The sequence below is a fragment of the Kogia breviceps genome, chromosome 19, assembly GCF_026419965.1.
Source record: "Kogia breviceps isolate mKogBre1 chromosome 19, mKogBre1 haplotype 1, whole genome shotgun sequence".
Classification (NCBI taxonomy): domain Eukaryota; kingdom Metazoa; phylum Chordata; class Mammalia; order Artiodactyla; family Physeteridae; genus Kogia; species Kogia breviceps.
In genome coordinates, this window is record NC_081328.1 from 38,729,825 (window position 1) to 38,753,099 (window position 23,275).

The 23,275-nt window shown below is 45.4% G+C and overlaps 2 protein-coding genes across 6 annotated transcripts in view; both read right to left on the bottom strand.

Moving 5' to 3' along the window:
- Positions 1 to 175: 175 nt before the first annotated feature.
- Positions 176 to 10,566, bottom strand: KLHL11 (kelch like family member 11). 2 transcript variants are annotated; one of them, XR_009332525.2, is made up of 3 exons: positions 9,954 to 10,559; positions 3,935 to 5,690; positions 176 to 2,056 (listed from the first exon to the last, which is right to left on the bottom strand). XR_009332525.2 is itself a non-coding variant. In XM_059047063.2 (2 exons), the coding sequence occupies exons 1-2, from the start codon at positions 10,496 to 10,498 to the stop codon at positions 4,109 to 4,111; spliced, it is 2,127 nt and encodes a 708-aa protein (XP_058903046.1). In that variant the 5' UTR covers positions 10,499 to 10,566; the 3' UTR covers positions 1,367 to 4,108. The 2 variants fall into 2 exon arrangements, 1 of the variants encoding a protein (XP_058903046.1); XM_059047063.2 differs by having other exon boundaries at positions 1,367 to 5,690; positions 9,954 to 10,566.
- A 913-nt stretch (positions 10,567 to 11,479) lies between these two features.
- ACLY (ATP citrate lyase) overlaps positions 11,480 to 23,275 on the bottom strand; it is a 43,678-nt gene continuing 31,882 nt past the window's right edge. For 2 of the 4 annotated variants that reach the window (XM_059048208.2, XM_059048207.2), the window contains 9 exons: positions 20,934 to 21,061; positions 20,244 to 20,337; positions 18,106 to 18,260; positions 16,215 to 16,365; positions 15,871 to 16,014; positions 13,689 to 13,802; positions 13,239 to 13,321; positions 12,882 to 12,958; positions 11,480 to 12,461 (listed from right to left, as the gene is read on the bottom strand). In XM_059048208.2, the coding sequence (XP_058904191.1) occupies positions 12,367 to 12,461; positions 12,882 to 12,958; positions 13,239 to 13,321; positions 13,689 to 13,802; positions 15,871 to 16,014; positions 16,215 to 16,365; positions 18,106 to 18,260; positions 20,244 to 20,337; positions 20,934 to 21,061 (1,041 nt within the window). In that variant the 3' untranslated portion in view covers positions 11,480 to 12,366. The remainder of the gene's footprint in view (positions 12,462 to 12,881; positions 12,959 to 13,238; positions 13,322 to 13,688; positions 13,803 to 15,870; positions 16,015 to 16,214; positions 16,366 to 18,105; positions 18,261 to 20,243; positions 20,338 to 20,933; positions 21,062 to 23,275) is intronic. The other 2 variants (XM_059048210.2, XM_059048209.2) reach the window with 1 other exon arrangement.

Here is a 23,275-nt window from a genome sequence, read left to right on the forward strand (position 1 = left end):
TAAGCAATAAGAATTCTTTTAAATAAATGCAGTGTTTAAACTTGTAAGAGTATTGGAAAGTGTTCAATTTAAGGGAGCCAAGGGTTGCATGACTGAAGGGAATAAGAGGGGAGGAAGAAAGCAATTATAGTCAATGGTGCAGAATTAAAAAGGAAAAATCACAGTGCAAATCAGCTCTAAAGAAATACATTTATTTAAAACTTACATTGAGATGATTAGTAGCTATAACACAGAACAAGATAACTTTAGGAACATAAAACAAGCTATTTTACAATGTAATGTCTCAAAGTGTCCTAAATTCTACATCTCCTCTGACTTAAAGGGGGGGCACTCAGATTATACTTGCAGTAGATAAGGGCTTGATACTGTTAGCCCAGAACACTCACTCTATCAACTGGAACTAAATATTTATTTTACAAATAACTCAAACAGCCCCAGCACATGGATCATAAGATCTTCAACCATGTAGCAAGCACTACTTTTCACGACTGCATTATGCAGGAGGATTAAGTTAACAAGTGCTCTATTGTATGTGCTTCACTGTCAGACATTTCCAGTAATGGTCATGGAGAGTAAGACAAAAGCCCTACTACAAAGGTAATCAACAAAGAGTGGTTATTTGGCTATCTAATTAAATTCCTTGAAGCAAAATGACTATTGTTATTGTTATTGTATTACATCACGACTATGAGCTGTTTTGTTTCCAATGACCAAAACATATTATAATGTAAGCATTATAACAAAAACGAAAATGGACTATTCTCAAGAAAGTAACAAACTGGAGTGATGAACTGTGACAGAATGTTTAACAGTTTAAAAAAGGAGAGACTGAATTGTTTCTCCAAATATTCTACACTTAAATGACAACCTATAAACACCCTATGTTTCTAGTGTAGGCAGAGAACTTGCTTCACAATTCTACATATTTGGAAAAGACATGAAATGTGGACGATACACTTAGTTTGAGGCAAGTACAAAAAAACCTCCCTTTGGTTATGCTTGATTAGGCCAAGTAACTAAAATATACAGTTCAGCTTATGTGTCTACCAATAGTATAGTGTTCATATTAGAATTATGAAGCAGAGAATGAAGTATTTAAACATACCACGTCTACACTAGCAAGAAACATAAAGAGGAAAAAAAAGTGTGCCCTAGAAACTGCCTTACCAGCAGCCTGAAGAGTTTAATATACAAAAGAACAGAAATCTGCCATAAACACTATCTTTCCAGCTTCAAACTTCTGTCCTACATAAAAAAAGATTTCAAAAGTTTTTTGGTCCCAGAAATACAATACAAAATCAAGTAATCAAGACAAAACTGATGTCAATAAATTTTGAGGTTTTTTTTTTTTTTTTTTTTTTTTTTTAAAGCAAAGTAGTTTTGAATTGGCACAGCAAAAGCAAAGTTCGGCATCAAGATACACAAGGCTAATCATGCAAACAACTGCAAGTGAGATGTATTACTTAAACACTAAGCTCATGACTGACATTCTCAATATATACACTGATTTTTTTTTTTTTAACCGTGGTGGGGTAAGTATAGTTAAAGGATATCCATTCTAAGATATAAGCAGCCTCACTCAAAGTTATATATAGTTATTACTTTTTGGTACAATCAATGCCTCTCTTTTCCTTCTACAAAACAGTAACAAAAGCAAAAAAGGTTTGCTTGAATACATATTAAACTGTCTTTTTAAAGCTGTATTTTTAACTGCTTAAATGATCAAACACAATCTTTTAAGTTTTCATCAAAAAGGAAATTTCTTTCCCAAAGAGCCATTTTAGGCTGGTCATCATAATCAGAACCTTTCCAAATACTGCGGGAAGTTATTTCCAGTTTAGAATTTCAGAATGTCAGCCTTGAACAGATTTAAGCAAATCTGGTTTCTTTCCTTATTAACAAGTTAGTTAGGAGATTTCAGAAACACAAGTTACTGATGTGAAATCACACATGTGAATTCAAATATGAAAATTAGGAATTCAGTAGTCAGGAACCCTGCACACATCATCATGCAAGGAAGGACTTACCCTCTCTTTCCAGCCATGGCCTAGGCTGCCTGCCGAGTTAAAGAACAACAGTTTCAATCACGTTTTCAAAACCAGATTATACCTAAATCTTACGAGTTATGACTTCCGCCACATCATGTGAAAAAAAGATAACCCTACAAATAACTTGGTAATGACTGTCTCAGAAGACAGCTCTGAGACCAAAACCAAAAGGCAATCAAAAACCTTACACCCGTCTAAAGAGAAACTGGCACCTTAGTGAGCTACTAAATTATTTCGACAGCACCAAGAAAAGGCAGTTTGCTAGCACAGTCTATCAGAGAGAAACGAGAACTTCATTCAATGAACTTTTCTGTCTTACTTGCATAGACCTCTCACAACTACTTAGCACTTCTCAGAATCCAAATAGCTTTTATTAAAATAACTACAAATAAATGGAAATTAAGAAAACAGTAGAGGTGGGGTAGGATAATATATCCTCATATAGAAATAGACTTGCAGTCTCCCATCCCTACCCAGGCCTAAATTAAATGGTTTTAAAGCAGATTTCCAACACATTATTGAAAAACTTTGTCCTAGGCAGGGATACCATTTCAGAAATTTCAGTTAAGTTCTTAGTATAGAGTCCAAGGGCTAAACATTAATAGTCTCACAGCAAGCACACCAAAATTCCTGGTTGTGCTTTTTTTCCTTTTGAGGTTTGATCCAACTAATAAGATTAACTATAATGGACTAGGGAAAAAAAATATCACTGTACTTGGAATTCACCTTCTAGAATGGTATTCCAGAACGTCTAAGAAGGTAGAGATATTCTGAAAGAAACAAGAAAAGTATACTGGACCCACATTTCAAACTGTTAGAGCAGGAGTCCCTTATGTTAACTGAATGCTAAGAGTCAACCTAAGTGCTAATTTGCATAAAGCCTGGGCACAGATAAGAGTATCAGAAGAATGCATAAAAATAAATAAAAGATAACCATAGTGATAAATTTTTAAGAGCCATAATTATGCACCCAAATGTAGTATTCTAGGCTCAGGCAAAGTTCCAATGAAAGTCTAGGGCAACTGGATAAAACATTGTAATAATCCAGGCTGAGAAATAATAAGGCTTCTCTTTAGCAATTTCTCTAAATTGTTACTTCCTTCCCATTTTGAAAAAAGTTTCTTTTAGAAAGGAATGGTAAGGATTCCATACAATATGCATCAGAGCAAAATTTAAAATTGAAGGCATTGTGTCGATTGTCATTGGCATTATTTACACTCATTAATTTATCTTCAAATAAGCCTGCAACTCCCGAAAAAAGCGTTTTTAAATTTTTCAGTGCCTTTGATTTCTTACTCTAAACTAATAATACTTTTCTTCTTAGAGAAACAAATTTCACAGATATAACTTCCTCTGTATTCAATCAATCAGCTAAAGGTCAGTAATTTGTCTCAGTGATGACTTGAAGTTTATAACACAGTTGCTAAAGAAATGAAAAATGCTAAAAAAATGCATGAGCCAATCACAAATTTCTCATCAATCATCTCTTCTAGAAATAAACAAGATAGCATTTGTAGATAAACAAATACAAAAAAGTATCAATGCAAACATTCTGAAATCATCTTGCTGAAATATTGTGCTTTCTTCAAATTTCAATCTCACTATTGCACATACCTCCTGTAGATGACGGCTCAATGCATAAATTCTGATCTTGTCAAAACCAACCATTCGGGAAAAAAATGAAAAAGATTATCAAAGTAAATGTGCAAATATAACTGGTGCTTAAAGCATGTTCAAAACATAAGACCCTAAGACAAAGGAGTTACTACTTGCTGGCAGACACAGTAACTACACCTGGTTTTTCCACTTATCTTTAATAAGATCTTATTCAGCTAACACACACACAAACCAAAGATGGATAAAGACTGCAAACTAACAAAAATTACCATGTATTGAACTGATCTTCCCATTCTTCAGTTTTTGACTATATTTCCTTTATATGGGGCGATAATCAGTTCATGTAGAAAATAAGTTATCGACATACTTTTTCAAGTGACAGTCTGGGTATCTTCAGCCTCATGAACAGGTACAACTGTTTTGAGCTGCACATATCAGAGAACCTAGCATTCTATCTGAGAGCTTGGCACTCGTCGCATGTTTAGGGCGTGTCGATGTATTTCTTGCATCTGTCTGATCCGGTCCTTCTGCCACATTAAGTTTTGAGGCATAGGATATCTCTGAGTGCCATGCAAGTACCGGTATGGGATTCTCACATGGCAGGCAGTGGCTCTACAACGAGGCTGAGGCATGGGAGGAAGAAGCATCCACCTCTTTCTCTCAGCACAATATCGGTAAGCTTCTTTCCGATACTGTTTGTCAATATCATCACTGTTTTTCCAGCCTCCAATAATGAAAACGTCGTCTTTGTAATAGCAAATGGCCGCTCCTTCGATGCTTAGGACTTCTGGAGGTAAGCTTTCAAGGATCTCATCAGACACTTGGCTGGCAATTTTTCTTACTGCCTCTTCATTTTCTAAAGAATAACTCTTGGGACAGCATGAGGCTGTCTGATAAAAGTTTGAATTGACCACAGACATTTGGAAAAAGCAGTAATTGTCAATAAGTGGCAAAGATTCCACATCTTGCCACTGTCGAGTCTCCGTATCATAACAAGTGATGACAGCCTTTAATCCATCTTCGGTGTCCCGGTCCACGGGAGTGCGGGCAGCGATGTACACGAACCGGTCTTCAATGGCTAGTGCTTTAACATCTCGAAGAATCTTTGGTGCTGATTCCAAGTTGTGCCATTTATCAAGCTCGGGATTATAAACAGTCACATCTTTAAAACCAGGACTGAAGTTGCCATGTCCTCCAATGCTGTATAGCTTCCCTTTGACTTCTGTTAGTCCAAAAGAATGCTTCCTTGTCATCAGACTGCAAACGTGTTCCCAGGTATTCAAGTTTGGGTTATACCTTTCCACAGTTTTAGCAAACCCTGGTTCCATCGACCCAGCAACATACACGTAGGATTCTGTTACTGCAACAGCATGTCCATCAAGGTGATTATGAATATGGGGTAGGTTTACCCATCTGTCCTCATCGACAAAATATCCCACACATTCACTTAAATAGTCCCCTCCTTCTGACACGCCTCCAATAACCATGATCACGTCCATGTTTTGCCCATAGCGAGGTAATAACGAGACATGAGAAGCGGGATGCTGGAATGTGCCAGACTGTATATTCTCGGCTCTAAGAGCATGCCTCTCCACTGCATCGGCCACTAACTTGACACAAACCTCATTATTGGCCACCAGCCTCTCTGGTTTGACATGACGAGTAAGGTAAGTAGGTTTCATCTGGGACAATCTGAGCAATTTAAAAAGTTCTTCAAAGTATCTCTCTCTCTCTTCAGCATTTCTCTGAACCCATTTCAAAACTGTTTCAAATAGAACCTCTTCAGAATCAACTGTAATCTCCAAGTCCGACAGCCAGTCTCGAATAAGGTGGAAAGGTAAAGTATAAAATTCCTCATCCTGAATTACTTTGTGGAAGTTTCTCCGTATCATATCTGCAGCTTTCAGAGCAAGTTGGCTTAGAGTATACATGTGAGCTAAGCTATGAATGGCCACACAATTAGAGAGATGAAGTTTTTTCTTGAGAAATTCTCCACAAAATTCTTTTAAACGAATTAATAGGAACCTAAAATCAAGAAAAAGAGAAAGGATTAATTTTCAAATGTGCATATTTTATGTGGCTGCACTTTGAGAGCATCTGAATTATACAAACTGAAATGTAAGCTTCATCTCACTTCATACACAACACCTGAATAAAGCATATCCTCCCAAATTGAAAAGGATTGTGCTGAAAAGTAGGTTTAAAAGCATATATAAAATTCATCTTTATATGATATATTTTAAATTATTTCCATTAGATAGTTTATATGTATTATATATTATACAAAGTATGTATAATACACACACACAAAACAGAGTTTTTGATTATGTAAGGTGTTTCAGAACATATCCTTTAATAAAGTACAACAGTCCCATACTTTATTTCCACTTTAATTTGCCCTTGGCAAAGGCAAATCCCAATCCAAACTTATCTCTGCCATCCTGCCCTAGTCCTTTGCCAGCAACCAGCCTCTTTTTAGATGAGGCTGGGTCTCAGTGAAGAGAATTTCTTTAGCATCAGCTACATGCTACAGCAACTGTGACTCCTGGGAGGCTGTTTGGTCAGTTCTCAGAGGGAACGGCGGTGCGGCGGTGCAGGCTTTGTGTCAGAGGTTTTAATCTTCTCTTCACCAGAGCTTTCTCCCTGAGTAGCCCAGGGGTGGGGGCAGGGGTGGGGCTCAGGGGTTTTGTCCTGAGCTGGGTTCTCATTAAAGCAGGTGAAGCAAGGCAAACAAAAATATCTGAAGACGCCGGGAAAGAAAACAACAGAAAACGTGTAGGATGGTCCACGTTAAAAAAAGTAAAGAAAGTAGTTTGGCATGTAGCTGGCTAGATGTTGTTTGCTCACATAAATTAATCTGACAGAATTCAGCCCCAGGGTGGCCACTTTGAGACCACTGCTAATGAGTAAGTCCCCAGAACTGAGAACATTAAATAATGTTAAGAATGAGTTCATCGGGACTTCCCTGGGGTCCACTGGTTAAGACTCTGTGCTTCCATTGCAGGGGGCGCGGGTTCCATCCCTGGTTGGGGAACCAAGATCCCACAGGCCGCTTGGCACGGCCAAAAAAGAAAAAAAAAAAGGAATGACTTCATCAGTCCAGGCCTCTCTCACTTCAGTAACCATTTGCTATTATGATTTTTGTGCTTAATAACTGACTGCGATATGAAGATTTCAGGACAGGCTCCCTTCACCCTCTGTCCAGAGAACACACCATCTCAGAAATAAAACAAAGGCAAGGTTGAATGGTAAGAGCTCTAGTGGCTCTCAAACATGTCTGGGAGCCAGGGTCACTCACTCCTGGGCTGCCCCACCCCCTACTTCTGATTTTTGGCAGGCACTCCAGGTAAGCCGACACGTACCCCCTTGGACAGGTATTTGGAAACACTGCTCTATGAAAATAATAGCTACTGTATACTAGGCCTGTGCCATGTGACAGGCATCATTCTGGGCACTTTCTATTATCTCTTCAGGTTGTAAGTGGCTGCAAGGTAGGTATGATCAAGAGAAAGAGTATATGGGGGGGAGGGGGGGAGGTAGTAAAGGAATCCTGCCTCAGAGCTGATGGGTGAGATTGGGTGTGATGGTTGCAGGGCACTTAGTGCCAAACACAAGGCAGCTCCTCAGCATCTGACATATGGAGAGAAGTTAAAGCTTTAAGTGAACTGTCTGGGGTGTTCTCTCCTCTCCTCACCCCAGTTCTCCAGTAAGGCAGCAGTAAATCTGAAAGAACGCAAGCTCACATGACAGAAGCAAACGTAGCTTGAATGACTGCAATGACCCTTCTCTATCCGTCTGCATTCAACAAACCTCCCACTCTTCTCTCAGATCTGCATCCACCTACCCAACCCCACTCTCAAATAGATGACCCAATCTCATGCTTTGAGAAAACAGAAGCAGTCAGGCAAAAACTTCATTTTCCCACTATCTTTTCTTTTTTTGGCTGCACCTCGCAGATTGCGGGATCTTAGTTCCCCAACCAGGGATTGAACCCGGGCCCCGGCGGTGAAAGCACCGAGTCCTAACCACTGGACTGCCGGGGAATTCCCTCCCACTATCCAATCTGTCTGCCTAACAGCTGTACGCTATACTCTGCCTTCCCAGTCCAACTTCTCCACTTTTTTTTTTTTTTTTCTCCACTTTTAATATGGATTCTATCCCCTTCTTGGTTTTAAGGACTTCGGTCCTATAACATCAAGTTCTCCTCTTCCACAGATTCATTTTTCATCAGCACATAAACATGCTCCACTATCCCCTATCTTGGGGGCGGGGTGGAAGACCTCCCTGGACTCCTCTCCACACATGTCCATGTGTATCATTTTTCTGATCCGCTTGACAGTCAGACTTAAATGGCTCGTCAGTGCCATCAAGGACCTCTATTATCACCAAATCCAATGATCACTTACAGTTGACAGAGCTGATACGATTGGCTACTCCCTCCTTGACACATTTTAGGCGTCCATGGGATCAGTCTCCTCTGCTGGTTCCTCTTTACCATTCTGGAGAACCCCAGGGCTCAGTCCCGCTGTTTCTCTTTTCTATCTTCACTCTCTTCCTAAGTAATTTCATCCAGTGCCAAGGCTTTAATTACCACCTATATGCTAATTTCCTTCCAATCTGTAGCTCCCAGTGGTCTTCTATACAACTGCCTACTAGACATTTCCTGGACCAAAATCCAAACTCCTCATTTTCCTCCCAAACACCTTCCTGCAGTCTTCCACATCTTAATAAATAATGAACAAACTCCATCTTTCCAGTGGGTCAAAAAACTCGCAGTCTTTTCCCTACCCCCCCCCCGCCAATCAAATCCATTAGCAAATTCATCTCCTCTGCCTTCAACATACGTCTAGAATCAAAGCATTTCTCATCACTTTTCCTTCTCCCTCCTCAATCCAAATCTCCACCACCATTGCCACAACCTCCTAAACTAGTCTCTCTGCTTCTGCCCTTGCAGCCCCTTCCCCACCACCTCATCCTTTTTCTCACCGCAGCAGCATTCTCCAAATCAGACTGCATCATTCCTCTACCCCAAACCTTTCCACGTCATTCAGAGTAAGAGCCCAAGTCCTTCCACAGGCTGACAAGGCCCGTGGGATCCGGATCCATCCCCATTACCACCTTCAGGCCTCTTCTATTCCTCTCACCCTGCATCCCTTTGATTCAGCCACACTGGCCTCTTGCTATTCTCTAACACCCAGACAAGCACCATCTCAGGGTCTCTGCACCTGTGTCCCCTACCTGAAACACCCTTAACCTCACTTCCTTCAGTTCTTTGCATAATGTCTTCTTCATGAGGATTTCTCTATCCATCCAATTTTAAAAACAGCTCCTTTACCAGCACTTTCTATATGCCCTACCATCCTTTATTTTTCAAAACAGCTCTAGCAATCACCTAACATGCTGTTTTGTTTATTGTCCATCTACCAATGTAAGCGCAATGTGGAAAAGGACTTTTGTCTGTTTTGTTCACTGCTGAATTCCCAGCAGCTTAGAACCCAGTGTCTGAACTGATGCATAATAGGTACTCAATAGGTATTTGTTCAAATAACGAATGTGTAACATAATACTGCCCCCAAAGACTCCTGCCCATCTCCAAACTGCATCCACCTGCCTCCTACCTAGTCTCTGGAGCATCCATCTAGGCCCCCTACAATCCACCTTCCACAGCAGCAGAATCATCTTTAAAAATATTTAAATCAGACCATTTCTTTAGCCAGCTTCCCATCACCCAGTAAAATAGAAACTCCTTTTTCCAACACATTTCACACACCCTTCTCCCCTTCACCCACTAGATCACTGAGTTTTCCTTTTTTACTTCTTCTTTAAGCCAAATAAGATCCCGCCCGAGGGCCTTTGCGCTATCTGCCAGGAATGGTCATTCCCCATCCTTGCATGGCCAGTACTCCGTTGCCGTTTAAAGGTCTGTTTAAATGTCTCCTCCTCAGAAAGGTCTTTCCTCTACGCAATCACTATCCTTTCATCCTTTTAAAATGTCAACACAGTACTTATTACATGCGGACCTTCTTCATTGCCTTTGTCCCTTCTCCTGTAGTCCTGACGGCGCCCTCGCCGGACTGGCAGGCTGCAACCTCGGCACCCAGCGCAGGGGCGGCCCCACAGCACACAGCAGGCGCTCAATAAGTATCAAACGAATGTACTTCATCAGGGCTCACTCGAGCCCACCCTGGGCACTGCCCTCCCCGCCTTCTCCTACGCCCTCCCTGGATGCGGCCCTCGGTCGGCGAACATCCCCACCCCCGCCCTGCACATCCCGCCTCCGCCACCTACCTGTCGGCCAACTCCAGCACCTCGTGCACACTGCCCGTGCTGACGCGGATGCGCCCGGTGTACATGTATTCGATAACGGCTTCCACCGTGTCGGGTTCGGGCCCGGGCTCGGAGCTCCACTTGCGCATCTCCACCCGGCCCGAGCGGGACTCGGAGAACTGGCCCGAGAGCAGGGGCGTGAAGTACTCGGTGGCGGCGGCCAGCACCGAGCGGTGGGCCCGGAACTCGCGGCCTCCCGCACCGCCGAAGCACAAGGTAATGTCGCAGAAGAGGCCCTGGCGCCGCTGCTCGTTCTGCCTCCATGACAGCTCGGAGCAGTGAGAGCTGCACTCGAAATCCTCGGCCTCCGGGCCCGGGTCGCCCCCGCTCGCCTCCATTGCAGACAAGCCAGGCCCAGGCCCGAAGTCCACCGTGCCGCTGCCTCTGACTTCGGCGGCCAGCCCCGCCGAGCCGGCGGCGGCCGTCTCCATGCTCTCCATCTCTAGCACCTGCAGAGATGCAGCCGCGGCCGCCGCTGCTGCCGCCGCCACCGCCGCCGCCGCCATCTTGACGCCGCCGCCCCCAACCCCGCAGTCTCCCGAAGGATCCGGCAGTTCTGGTGCGACACTAGAGGGATTCTGGGAATAAATAGTGGGCGCGGGGCGGAGCCGGCCACCGCTGGGTCTGCGCATGCGCCTCCCCACCCGACCTAACGCGTCCCCCTCAGGTAGGGTGCAAACGTACTGCTCCCCACTGGGGGCCGCCCATCCACATGCCCTTGGGAGGGAGGATGGCTGTTTCCACCCCCTTAGAGAGCAGCGTGCTCTTCGTGATCGTTTTGTAAAACAAAAGCCACCTTAGACCCTCACCCAGTGTTGTCTTGGGTGGCAACATCGGATTTTTATTTAAAGGTTTAGAATGGCCTTGGAGTAAAAAAAAAGACTCGAGACTGAGGCCCAGTTAAGTGGATGAGGGTGAGCAAGTTACTTATTATCTCTGAACTAATTTATCTTTCTAAAAATGGGATACTATCTAGATTGGAAGATCGCTGTGAGGATTAAATGAGGTGCTTGTCAAGTGTTTTACATAGTGCTTGGTCCACAGTTACTGTTCCATGCATACTTGTTAAAAAGATAAATAAAAGCCACTTTGGGGCTTTAAGCAAGGGAGTGGCTCAATCAGATGCCTGTTTTAAAATGTCGCTGGTGGCTGTGTGGAGAATGGACTGTAAGGGGACAAAAGTGGAACTAAGGGCACTAAGTTATCAGACCAGATATGGGTAGATCAGAGGGGTAAATCGACAGGCCCTGGCAACCAGAGAAGTGAAGGCAGGCTTTTGGCTTGAGTATCTACGTAAAGCTTTGGTTCCCATTCACTGAGAAATGGAAGGGAGAAGATAGTGGAGTTTTTTTGAAGATAGTATTTTGATTCTTTTTTTTTTTTTTAAGAGATGGATGAACATTTTTAAAACTACATGTAGTAAAACTATTAGAAAGTACACTTCAAAGGAATGCAAATGAAAGGAAATGGATGACATGAGACAGCAGTATGTTTTCATTGTTACTATATAGTTTATTTAAACCAAACTATGATAATACAGAGGAGAGACTGAGGTGGCAGCTGCCCAGAATCTTTGTGGATTACAGATGCAAACTGAAGACAAGTCGATAACAGACAAGTCAGTTGCATAAATACAGAGAATGTTAAGACACAAGACATTTCACAGCTTTTTGCTTTGCACTTCCATTTTAAACATATGTATGTTACGACTTTACATTTTAAATTACTGTTCCACATATTCTGTAACAATGGCTAAGGATGCAATGGTCCTGTCCCCAACACTGGTCTGCAACATGGAACATTTCAGGGGGATACCAAACAAACTCTTAACACACAACATATGAAAAGATCCTAAAAAAAAAAAAAAAATCAGATTAATACAATGCTCTTCAGGTTATATGAGGAGGAAGAAAAGCGAAAAGGAAAAACAAGGTATTAGGGGTTCTTTAAATGGAGAGTATCTTGAGGTCTTAAAAGTGTCATTCCCTTCCTTCAAGGGGAACACATTTTTTTAACTAATGGAAAAAAGAAAGCAACATTGTAACACCCTACAATGAGGAAAAACACTATCCTGACAGTGCTTAGATGCTTCCATATAATAAATACAGCAGGTAGCAGAGCAAATGTTACAAGTATTGGCTGGGTTCTTATTTCTAAGCTTATAAAAAAAAATATTAAGCTTCTTTGTGTAGACTGAACAGTGTTGGCCTGTAGGTGTTGGTCTTCGGGCCTGTACACTGCTGGCTGTTTACATTCCAGGCCCATCCTTTAAGCAAGCTCCAGTGCCAGCTGTCTGTGGCTATTTCCCGGGTGGTGGGGGGGCGCGGGGAGGCGTTCTCGTCTTCACTTTACTGTAGCAGGGTTCCTGGCTCCATTACATGCTCATGTGTTCCGGAAGAACATATGAAATATCATCCCATGGGTGACGATACAGCCCCTGCTTCAGCCTCTTCTGATCAAGATAGTGTCCTAAAATGAAGCAAATGCATCTTTTTGTTAAGAGTTGGTGAGTTTTTTAAATTTTGGTGAGGGGGAGGAGATAAGGAAGGGAAATGTTAACTAATACAAAAAAATGGGAAAGGACATCCAGATCCATCCCATAGGCAGATGCCAGCCTTGGTAAAAGGGAACTATTGGACTTCATTCTATTTTCCTGGGCTAGCAATCAAACTCATTTCCAAGAACAAAGGAACAAAGATAAAGACAAGGCAGAAGTTTAAGAAAGGCAGGATTAGGAACAATGATTAAGACAATGTGTCATCTCTCTTACAGAAACTGGCCACATAGTTTAAGTGGTATACCTGGACCATGGGGTAAAACAAACAAAAACAGGAACAGACACAAAAAAACACAAAAACAAAACACACAGAACTCTTACTACCAACTCACCAATGAAGCCCATACTCCTTCCCAGCACAAAGATGCCATTGAGGGCTCCAATGTCAATATATTCATCAGCTTCCTCCCTGCAACACACAATCCACTTGTAGTTTTACAATGGCTCACATGACTGCCCTCCTCCCCACAGAAAGTATAATTTCTGCCCAGGAATGAGAAGCTAGCTCTCTTTGAACTCAAAGTAGAAAAAAGGGATGTTCTGGATGGTAGGTGGAGGCACTTTTTTTCTTCTTTATACCTCTCCATATTTTCTAAATCCTCTCTAATGAGCATGCATTGCTTTTAGAGTTGGGAGGAAACAAGAAAAATCAGTAAGCATTAGGAAGAAAAAAATAGCTGCAAGCTCACCGAGTGAAGGACCCACAGTTTCTGAGCATGTCTACAAATGCAACTCCAATTAAACCGTCTACATTCAGGATAAGGTTTGGTTTCTGGGAAGGCAAAAAAATTCCAAGTATTTATCATTATTACTCATTTTTGTTCCTCGTAATGTTCCACTATTACTATTACAACTATTACTACGAATTCCTGACCACCATTTAAAAGGCTCCCACCAAAACATCCCAGTTGATTAGGAGAGACAGTGTCTTACTTAATTCCCAATGTCTAGCAAAGGACCCAAACCCTCGTTGACACTTAGTACACGCCTGTTGAACTTAGTTAAGCAACAGAAACAAAAGTTTCCAGAAAACCAGGTTCAATTTTAGCTGCACAGTCAAAATGTAACCTGGCTCTCATTTTCCCCGAAAAATTCAGCCAAAACTCTGATTCGGGCATTAGGGACATTTTCTTTTTTACCTTCGAGGTGGTAATCTTCTCTACTTCCAGCGCATAGTCAAGCAGGGGTGTGGCAGGGAAGTGCTGTCTGACGTAATCTTTGAGGATTTGCACGCGCATGTCTGGGTTGTTTATCTAGGAAGTGACCCAAAGTTACAGAGGAACCCACTCTAACACTGCTGTTAAAAGACATGTTCCTGGGAATTCCCTGGTGGTCCAGTGGTTAGGACTCTGCACTTTCACTGCTGGGGCCTGGATCCCTGGTTGGGGAACTAAGATTCTACATGCTGTGTGGCACGGCCAAAGGGAGAAAAAAAAAAAAGATATGTTCACGCTTGTGTCTCACACAGGTGGACACAATTGTACATGTCATATCCGGGAGGTGTGTTTCAGGGACTTGATCCGCACGTATGATTCCATGTAGCACAGATCACGACACTGTTGTGGAGCTTAAGGTTTCTGACGTCCTCTCATATCTTATTTGAGCCTCAAAACCACCTGAGATGTGGCGATGTTGGGTAGGTCAGCCGTGGGGTCAGGCAGCAGGGCTGGGGAGCCTACCCTCAACGGGAAGTCTGAGGTTCTAGCCGCTAGCCATACTGCCCACCAGCTCGGCAACCTAGTCAAGCTGTAACCAAGTTCTAAGTTTTTAACTAAGCAAGCACGTGTTGGCAGTGGAGCAGCAAAGCATCCTTGAAATTCCAGGAAAACGTCTGGACCTGAGATGAATGGAGATGAACCTTCTGTTCAGAGACCCACACTAAGAGATCACCTGTTGGGGTGGGGGTGGGGTAGTGAGACAGGTTAGGCACCCGCCAAGTCCCGATACCACAGGGACCTCCTCCCTTGGCCAAGACACGTGAGGTCAGGATGGAGTCCAGGAAGGAAGGCACCGAAAGACTGGGCGTGGCGACGCAGGCCTGCCGCTAGCTGGGGAAGATGCCCTGTGCTGTGCATGTGCCGTCTGCCTGGGAGGTGGCGATGGCTGAGCCAAGTTCTGTGAGCCCAGATGCAATGTCCCTCAGAAGGAACCACTGTCCCTGGTTCAGTCTTTGCCATCCAGCTGCCTCTGGATCTGTCCTGAGCTGGCCCAGCATGGGGATGTCTGGATCACACGCATGACCCTCTTGTATTAATGTGAGTCATACACCCCGCTCAGACCAGCAGAGTGAGGTTTCTGGAGCTACGGAGCCAAGGACCCCAAGCAGCTGCCGCTTCCTCTTCTCTCGTTGCCTTATGATTTCTTTCTTTTTTTTTTTTTTTTTTGCGGTACACGGGCCTCTCACTGTTGTGGCCTCTCCCATTGCGGAGCACAGGCTCCGGACGCACAGGCTCAGCGGCCATGGCTCACGGGCCCAGCTGCTCTGCGGTATGTGGGATCTTCCCGGACCGGGGCACGAACCCGTGTCCCCTGCATTGGCAGGCGGACTCTCAACCACTGCGCCACCAGGGAAGCCCTCGTTGCCTTTGATTTCTAAACACAGCCACACAGGACACACAGAGGACTACCTGCCCTGTGAGAGACTCTATTAATTACTTAGAATAGTCACGCTGGCCTCTCCCAATCGGGCTGGCCCTGATTTTATTACTCTTCCTGCCCCAGTGGTGTCAGGCTTAACCACACTGACTTGCTTTGGCCGATGAAACGTCAGTGAAAAAAAGGGGGCTGTGCAACTTCCAAGCAGAAGCTTTAAGAGCTTTCTTGTGGTTCTGCCATGGCTGTTTTCCTTCTGACATGAGACCAGCACCTCCCGGATAGGGGCTGCTCCTTCAGTGGAGATGACAGACCGTAGCCGTAGCTGTAGCCAACCCACAGTGGATGGAGGATAAGTAAGAGACAAACCTTTGCTGCTGTGAGCCACTGAGATTTTCGGAGTTGTTACCGCAACCTGCAGCATTATGTAGCCTAAGGTGACCGGTATGTCCCCTTAACCCTGACCTTAGTCCTTTCTCCTATTAAGATTCACCTGGGAAGCTAAAGTTACCACGTTTCCAGCTAACATTTTCACACCACAACTGATCACAATAAAAACTGTTTCAGGGCAGTCTGTATTATAATGGAAAAAACAGCTGCCTCAGTGCTGGCATCTGTCAACAAAGCTTTTCATGTTGGGAGCCGAGAGCCCGGCTGTGCCCAACTAAATCAGCGCTCTCTCATCCCCATCCACCCTGTAGATCCAGTGCCTTAAGAGAGACAACTTACCGATTTCACTCGGTGACCAATGCCCATGATGAGTTTTCCTTCCTTCTTCATCTTGTTCACAAACTCCATGGGGATGATGCCACTGTCAAAGGCCTTGCTGAACATCTTGGCTGCTGCATCCAGGGCACCCCCAAACCGGTCACCCTATAGGAGAAGCCAGCCCGTGTCGCCCCAAGCTGTCGGGAGTCTCCTTCAGCTTCGCAGGCCAATCCGGCGTGCCCCGAACAGCCCCCAGCACGGGGTGTCACACTCCACGGCTCCCTCTACGACCCCGCTGCAGCCAAGCGGCATCATGCTAAAGCCTGCTGTCCCTGCTGTTCACCTCCCAGGATGACAGTACTCACGATGGTGAGCAGTCCTGAGGTGAGGCTGGAAACCAGGTCCTTCCCGGCCCGAGCACAGATGATGGTGTTGTGAGCCCCAGAGACGGCTGGCCCGTGATCAGCCGTCACCATCAGGCACATCTCAATGAACTGGCAGGAGTACTTGGGCAACCTGGAGGGGGGCGTAAAGGAGTAAAGGGGGGAGGACAGGAGCGCTGGAACAAAGGCAAGAGGCTGAACAGGAGACACGCTGACAAGGCCACGGTCCTCCTGTCTCCCGTCTCCTTGAACAAGTCACTCAAACTCAAGAAGGGCAGCAACCTCCCAATCCAGGCCTAAGACTATCTTACAACTCCAAGGCAGAACCTTCTGATTCCTGAGTGGCTCTGGATGTTGCCGAGATCAAATACTGCTTTTAGAACTGAGGTTAGCAAGCAGGGTTTGAAATCTCTTCTTTAGGCAGTTTTCAGCCTGAGTTGCTGTGACAGGATGTGACCTTTTTTGTGGTTACTACTCTCCACGTGCCAGACAGAGAGGAGGTGAGATCCCTGTCCCTTTCACAGTGCACAGTGATCAACCTCCCAGTTGATGATTAAGAACAAAGTCTGGGGAATTCCCTGGTGGTCCAGTGGTTAGGACTCCATGCTTTCACTGCCAAGGGCACAGGTTCAATCCCTGGCTGGGGAACTAAGATCCCGCAAGCCGTGCGGCGCAGTCAAAAAAAACACCCCCAAAACAAGATCCCACATGCTGAGTGGTGCGGCCAAAGAAATTGCAAAAAACAGAAAAAACGAAAAACAAAAACCAAAGTCTGGAGCCGTCGGGACGCAAGAGCACACACAGGGAAACCTGCTCAGGTGTTACAACCCTTGAACTTTTCCCAGGAAGGATCCAAAGCAGGACCAAGACCCATCTCTCTTCAGGTGAGGGCAGGACACAAACCAAGACTTCCACCCTGCTTTCTGCCCAGAGCCACTCCAAGCCAGGGCTCTGTGAACATGTACGCATCGGCCTCCTTGCCCAACTGTCAGTCCAGGGGAGGGCTAAGCTTGGGAGCTGCAGAGAAAACCAATTTTTTTCTCCATGCAGACTGATGAGACACAAATTTACAGAGGACACAATACAAGGTACTTTAACTGTGCCGGTTCAGCAACTCCAGCAGGCCTGCACTCCTTAAGCTACTGGATGCCTCTAGAACTCCTTTGCTAACCCCTACCTTTCTCAAGAGGCCTGCATTCAACTGTGGCCCGTTTCTTTAAAAGTTCCCATGGGAAAGGGACTGATCCCAAGATCCCTGATGAGGTCATTGCTTTCTCCTTCTCTTGGTTAAGGCTGGTCTTTCTGTCCTGGGAAGACTTAGGAACAGCCTTTATCTCTTTTCTCTGACCTTTCAGTTGATCTGTGGCCATAAAGAGCGGCCCTGGATATGGTCCCCAAGGCTGCCCACGCCCACTCCCTTGTCAGGGGAAGAAAATGAACTCTGAGGGACTTCCCTGGTGGCACAGTAGTTAAGAGTCCGCCTGCCAAGGCAAGGGGCATGGGTTCGGGCCCTGGTCTGGGAAGATCCCACATGCCACGGAGCAACTAAGCCCGTGCGCCGAACTACTGAGCCTGTGCTCTAGAGCCCACGAGCCACAACTACTGAGCCCACGTGCCACAACTACTGAAGCCCGCGCGCCTAGAGCCTGTGCTCCGCAGCAAGAGAAGCTGCTGCAATGAGAAGCCTGCGCACCACAACGGAGAGTAGCCCCTGCTTGCCGCAACTAGAGAAAGCCCACGCGCAGGAATGAAAACCCATAGCAGCCAAAAATAAATAAATAAAATAAAAATAAATAAATTTAAAAAAAAGAAAAGAAAAGAAAATGAACTCTGAGTCACAGGGCCCTACCATCTTCTGCCCTCCATGCCTCACCTTTTCTGGAACCAGAGGAGGCCGAGGACCCCGCCGATGCCCATCTCCTCCTTGAAGACCTCCGTGATGGGCATGCCCGCGTAGATGAGCTCCTGTCCTCGCTCATCGCAGATGCTGGTCATGAACGAGGCAGGTTTGCGGATCAGGCCCAGCTCCTGAGCAGAGATGGGGGCAGAGAAAGCAGGGCTGTGGTGACCACAGAGAGTTTCCCACAACGGCCCCACTGTCTGTGCCCACAACCAGTGTCCCAGTTAGGTGTTAAATTCTGGCAGCCAAGCAACAGCTCTCAAAGTCCTCCCAAGAAGGAAGTGCAAAAGCCCTTTCATTAGATCATACGGGGCGTAGAAAATAGAAACAATCACGCCATGGCACCCACTCAGCCTGGGCACTGTTGCTGGTCTTTACCAAGCGTTTGCGGGCCCAGGCAGTTCGCTAAGCTGTTGAAATCCAGGGGTTCATTTTAACCTCACGAACAAGAGGAACCAGCCCCAGGTCTCCTGGCTAAGAAATGGAAGAATGAATCCAAAGGGACAATTTTTAAAATACGCTACACACAGCTACCAGTCCCCCAGCAAAATGTAATGAGGCACATGGCTGGGGAAAATGGGGAATCCCCTCAACACGTCCTTTCCCTGGGGGAGGGGACTGAGCTCCTGAATCCTCCGTTTCCAGAGTTGGGGCACAACAGGGGTAGCATCAGCTAACTCTGTCCAAGCCCATTTCTTCAATTATCCCTTGTGAACTTAAGAGATGCTTTTAAGTTATGTTTTAATTATAGAAGCAACACGAATACATCCTCGTTTTAAAAAATCCACACTAGAACAGCTAAAACCATGTTGCCTTTGACCTCCACCCCATCTTGGTTTTCTGCCTTCGTGTTTGTTAGTTTAGTGGACATCTTTCTGGACCTTTCTTTCTCCACTTTTACTTACACGCATAGACACGTGGAGAAGAGACAACAGTGTTTTGCGTGCCTACATTTTTCATAATCATAATATAAATACTGTCTTATAATGTGCTGGTCACTCAAGGAATCTGAGATCTACACATGTCAGCACATATGTAGATCTAGTTCATTCCTTTTAACTACTGTAGAGTACCCCCTCATATGACAATCCTACAGGTTGGCCATTCCTCCACTGATGAGTATCAACTAGAAAAATATTTTTGAACAAGTGTGTATACGCAAGCATTTCCTTGAAGGAGCTTTCCAGACTTGGAACGGCCGGGCCATAAGGTAGGAGCGTTGTTAAACTGGACTGACATTACCCAACTGCCTTTCACAAAGGCTGTGTCAATTCCACTCTCACCACCAATGAATGAATGTAGCAGCCTCCTCACACCCATACAAACAACGTATCAGAGAATTGTTTTTTTTTCTTTGCTGACCTGTAGAGCAAAATTGGTGTCATGGTTTCTACTTTGGTTTCTTTTATAAAGAGTGAAGTTGAGCATCTCTTTATGTTGAAAGAACATATCTTATCCATTTTTCTAATGGGTATTGGTCTTTAAAAAATTGATTTTCTAGGGACTTCCCTGGTGGCGCAGTGGTTAAGAATCCACCTGTCAGTGCAGGGGACAGGGGTTCGATCCCTGGTCCAGGAAGATCCCACATGCTGCAGAGCAAGTAAGCCCGTGTGCCACAACTACTAAGCCTGTGCTCTAGAGCCCGCGAGCCCCAACTACTGAAGCCCGCGCGCCTAGCGCCTGTGCTCCACAGAGAAGCCACCTCAATGAGAAGCTTGCGCACTGCAACGAAGAGTAGCCCTCGCTCGCCGCAACTAGAGAAAACCCACGTGCAGCAACAAAGACCCAACGCAGCCAAAAATAAGTAAATAAATTTATAAATTATATTTTTAAAAACTGATTTCTAAGAGTTCTTGTATATTAGAAAATTCGCTCTTTATCTATGCCCCCGCCTCAGACAAGAAGCCTGAAATTTCTTAGCAGGTGCAAACAGCTCTAGAGGACATCGTCTGTCCCCAGCCCCCGTTCCCAGGTCAGGCCACACAGCTGTGGGAGATACATGCCGCCCCTTGCCCTCCTGGGCCCTGCATTTGTTTCACCTGCTGGTCAAAAGGGGCCACCTCACAAGCTTCAGTGCACCTTGCCCACACAGGGACACACGTGGCACCTACCCTGGCCCAAGAGTAGTCCATGGGTACCGTCGGGGGCGGCACCTCCTGAGCAGGTATGATGACCCCTCTGGCCACGAGATCCTCATACACGGACCTGGGAGGCAGGGGAAGGGGAGGAGAAAAGACATCCATGTGGATTTTATTCTTCTGGGCTCTTCTAAGCCGTCCCACGAATGCTCCTTCCTCTTACCCCAGAGTTTCCCAGCTCTGTATCCCCTCCTGTCAGCGGTTACCAGGTGGATTCCAGAGAACTAAACAAAAACAGGTTCTAGCCAAGGCCTGCCCCACCGTCTCTGAATGGGGCTTTAGAGAAGACTGAGAATCTGGAGGCCATGGAAGGCCAGAGGGAAGGAACAGGAAGAGACAATAGCTTATCTAGCAACTCTTTATCAACTGGTTTGAGATGACATTTTCTAATGTTTCTATGCCCTTCTCTCATTTATGGCCCACCAACTAGGTAGGCTCAGAAACTGAATGTTTTAACACCAGTCTGAACGGCGCATAACTGCTGCTTTCTAGAAACAAAACAAAATGAAAGCCAAAAAGAAAGAATTTTGCACCATCCGTAGAGCTGCCTTAGACACCTGAGAGGGTCCAGGAATATGACACCTATATTTTGGAGAGGGTGCTGTCCTCAGGAGGGAATGGGAAAGGGACAGGGAGGTGGCATGCTCCACCAGCTCCACGTACTGGATGATCTCTCCAAGCTCATCGAAGCTCCGGGGCACAAACACTCCGGCCTCCTTCAAAGCCTGGTTTTTGGCTACTGCCGTTTCAGAAGCCTGGTTGGCACAAGCTCCAGCGTGGCCGAACTGTACCTGGAAGGCAAAGGAGAATGGCTTTACCAGGCCCGTTAATCCCCCGAAAGAGAGGACAAAGGCTCCTGGGACCATCGGCACTGATTATAGGCCGGACCCCACTCAATGCTCTATGTGAATCACTTCAAGCCTCCAGAAGGCTCACTAAATAGGCAAGATGGCTGAATCTCAGTCACAGATGAGAACCTGAGGCACCAAGCAGTTCAAGAGCTTACTCAAGGTCACACAGCTGGTGCACTACAGCCAGGACACCAAGCCTGGCGCCCAACTCCACAAACACCTTCATGTCGGGGTGGGGGTGGGGAGACAGAGAATAGCCATTAGTTTCGAGCATCTGTGAGAAGTTACAAACTGCCAACCTTAGCTAAGCTGAGCTCACAGGCATGATCTGACTGTCCTGCACACGCTTTGTATAAAGGATGTATCCTTATTAAGCAAAACAGAACACCAGAAGATATCATTAAAAATACAAATGGGACTTCCCTGGTGGCGCAGTGGTTACGAATCCGCCCGCCAATGCAGGAGACACGGGTTTGAGCCCTGGTCCGGGAAGATCCCACATGCCGCGGAGCAACTAAGCCCGTGCGCCACAACCACTGACCCTGCGTGCCACAACCACTGAGCCCTTGTGCCACAACTACTGAAGCCTGCGTGACTAGTGCCCATGCCCAGCAACAGGAGAAGCCACCGCAATGAGAAGCCTGCGCACCGCCACGAAGAGTAGCCCCCGCTCACCGCAACTAGAGAAAGCCCGAGTGCAGCAACGAGTACCCAACGCAGCCAAAGTAAATAAATTAATTAAAAACAACAACAAATTTCCAGCTTCTTTTAAAAAGTCAGATTTTGCACCATTTGGCCCTGTATTCCCACTTAGCAACAATCACAGGGAGCCAGTTAGCTACTGCCCCCTTCCACCTGAGCATGAACTAAGATTAAACTATAAACTCAATAGAATATGGAGGGGTAACTGGTTATGGGGAGTGAGAGAGAAGAGAAAACCAACCAGAAGAGCTAAGTGTTACCTGTGTCTCTGATTAAGCAACAAGGAAAAGGAATTAACCTAATGAAATGTGGTATAAAACCCTGATTAGGGCAGGTGTGGTGGGTTATCATAACAATACCTTCGCTTCCCTGTTTAAATAACAGTGTCCAGGCACTTTTCTAAGAGCTTTACAAATGTCATCATTCAGTAGCTTCGACTGTTTCCTCTCAACAAGGAAATGGAAGCACAGAGGGGTAAAGTAACTTGCCTAAGGTCACACAGGTAGTATGTGGTAGCATTTGAACCAGGCAATGTGGCCTCTCACTGTGCTCTTTTACCACGACATATAACAAAAGGGGCTGAAGTGCTGAAAAGGTTAGGAGCCGCTGCTCCAGTTAGAGAGGCTTGAAGACACATGCTTCAAAATGGGTTCCCAATGCCTTCTTTGTAGGATTTAATCTGCATGGGTGGATGGGGTGGGAAGGAGGTTCTGCATTCACATAAACTTAGAGAACACTGTGGCCAAAGAAGTTAAGCAAGTGTAACTCAGATTTCTCAAAGCTAACACTAAAGCCTTTAGAAGGAAGAGAGAAGATATTGCATGTTCATCATTTACAAAGGCTTCCCATTGTTTGTTTTTGCTTTGAGGACCACTGCTACAGGACCAGTGTTTTGTGAAAATGCCACCTTACCACTGTCCCCTTGTCTCTACTCCCATACCCCAGTTCTCAGTTCAGTTTCCCCGAGACACTGAACTGAGGATATTGTGTTGTATACCTATCTCACCTCCTCTATAGGGCAGAAAGCTCTGCAAGGTCATATGACCTGTTCAAGAAATCAAAAAGCACTTATTAGCTGGGCTGTCAAGGTACTATTCTACATTTGTATATCCTTGAAACTACTACACTAAGAAAGTTGTTAAAAAAACGAATCAAAAAGCAAAAGTAAAACATCTTGAGGACCTGCCCTACCCACGGGGCGATGATGACCACCTGGCCAGAAACAGAAGAGCAGGGTCCTTGCCCTCTTGGAGGCGCCCTCGGCATAATGGGAGTGGGGAGGTGGGGGGCTCTTGGTGAAGAGAAACCCTGGAGAGAAGGGAGGAATTATTTTTGGCTGTTGTGGTGGAGGGGAGAGCAGCCATGAAGAAAGAGAATCAGGAAGAGCTTCATGGAACAGGTGTGTTGAAGAATGGAAATGAGTATTTGCTAAGACCTGTATGCGGCAGACCT

Coding starts and splice junctions, on each gene's coding strand:
- KLHL11 (XM_059047063.2), bottom strand. CDS start 10,498: ATGGCGGCGGCGGCGGTGGCGGCGGCAGCAGCGGCGGCCGCGGCTGCA. Junction 5,691..9,953: donor GTGCTGGAGTTGGCCGACAG/GTAGGTGGCGGA, acceptor TCTTGATTTTAG/GTTCCTATTAATTCGTTTAA.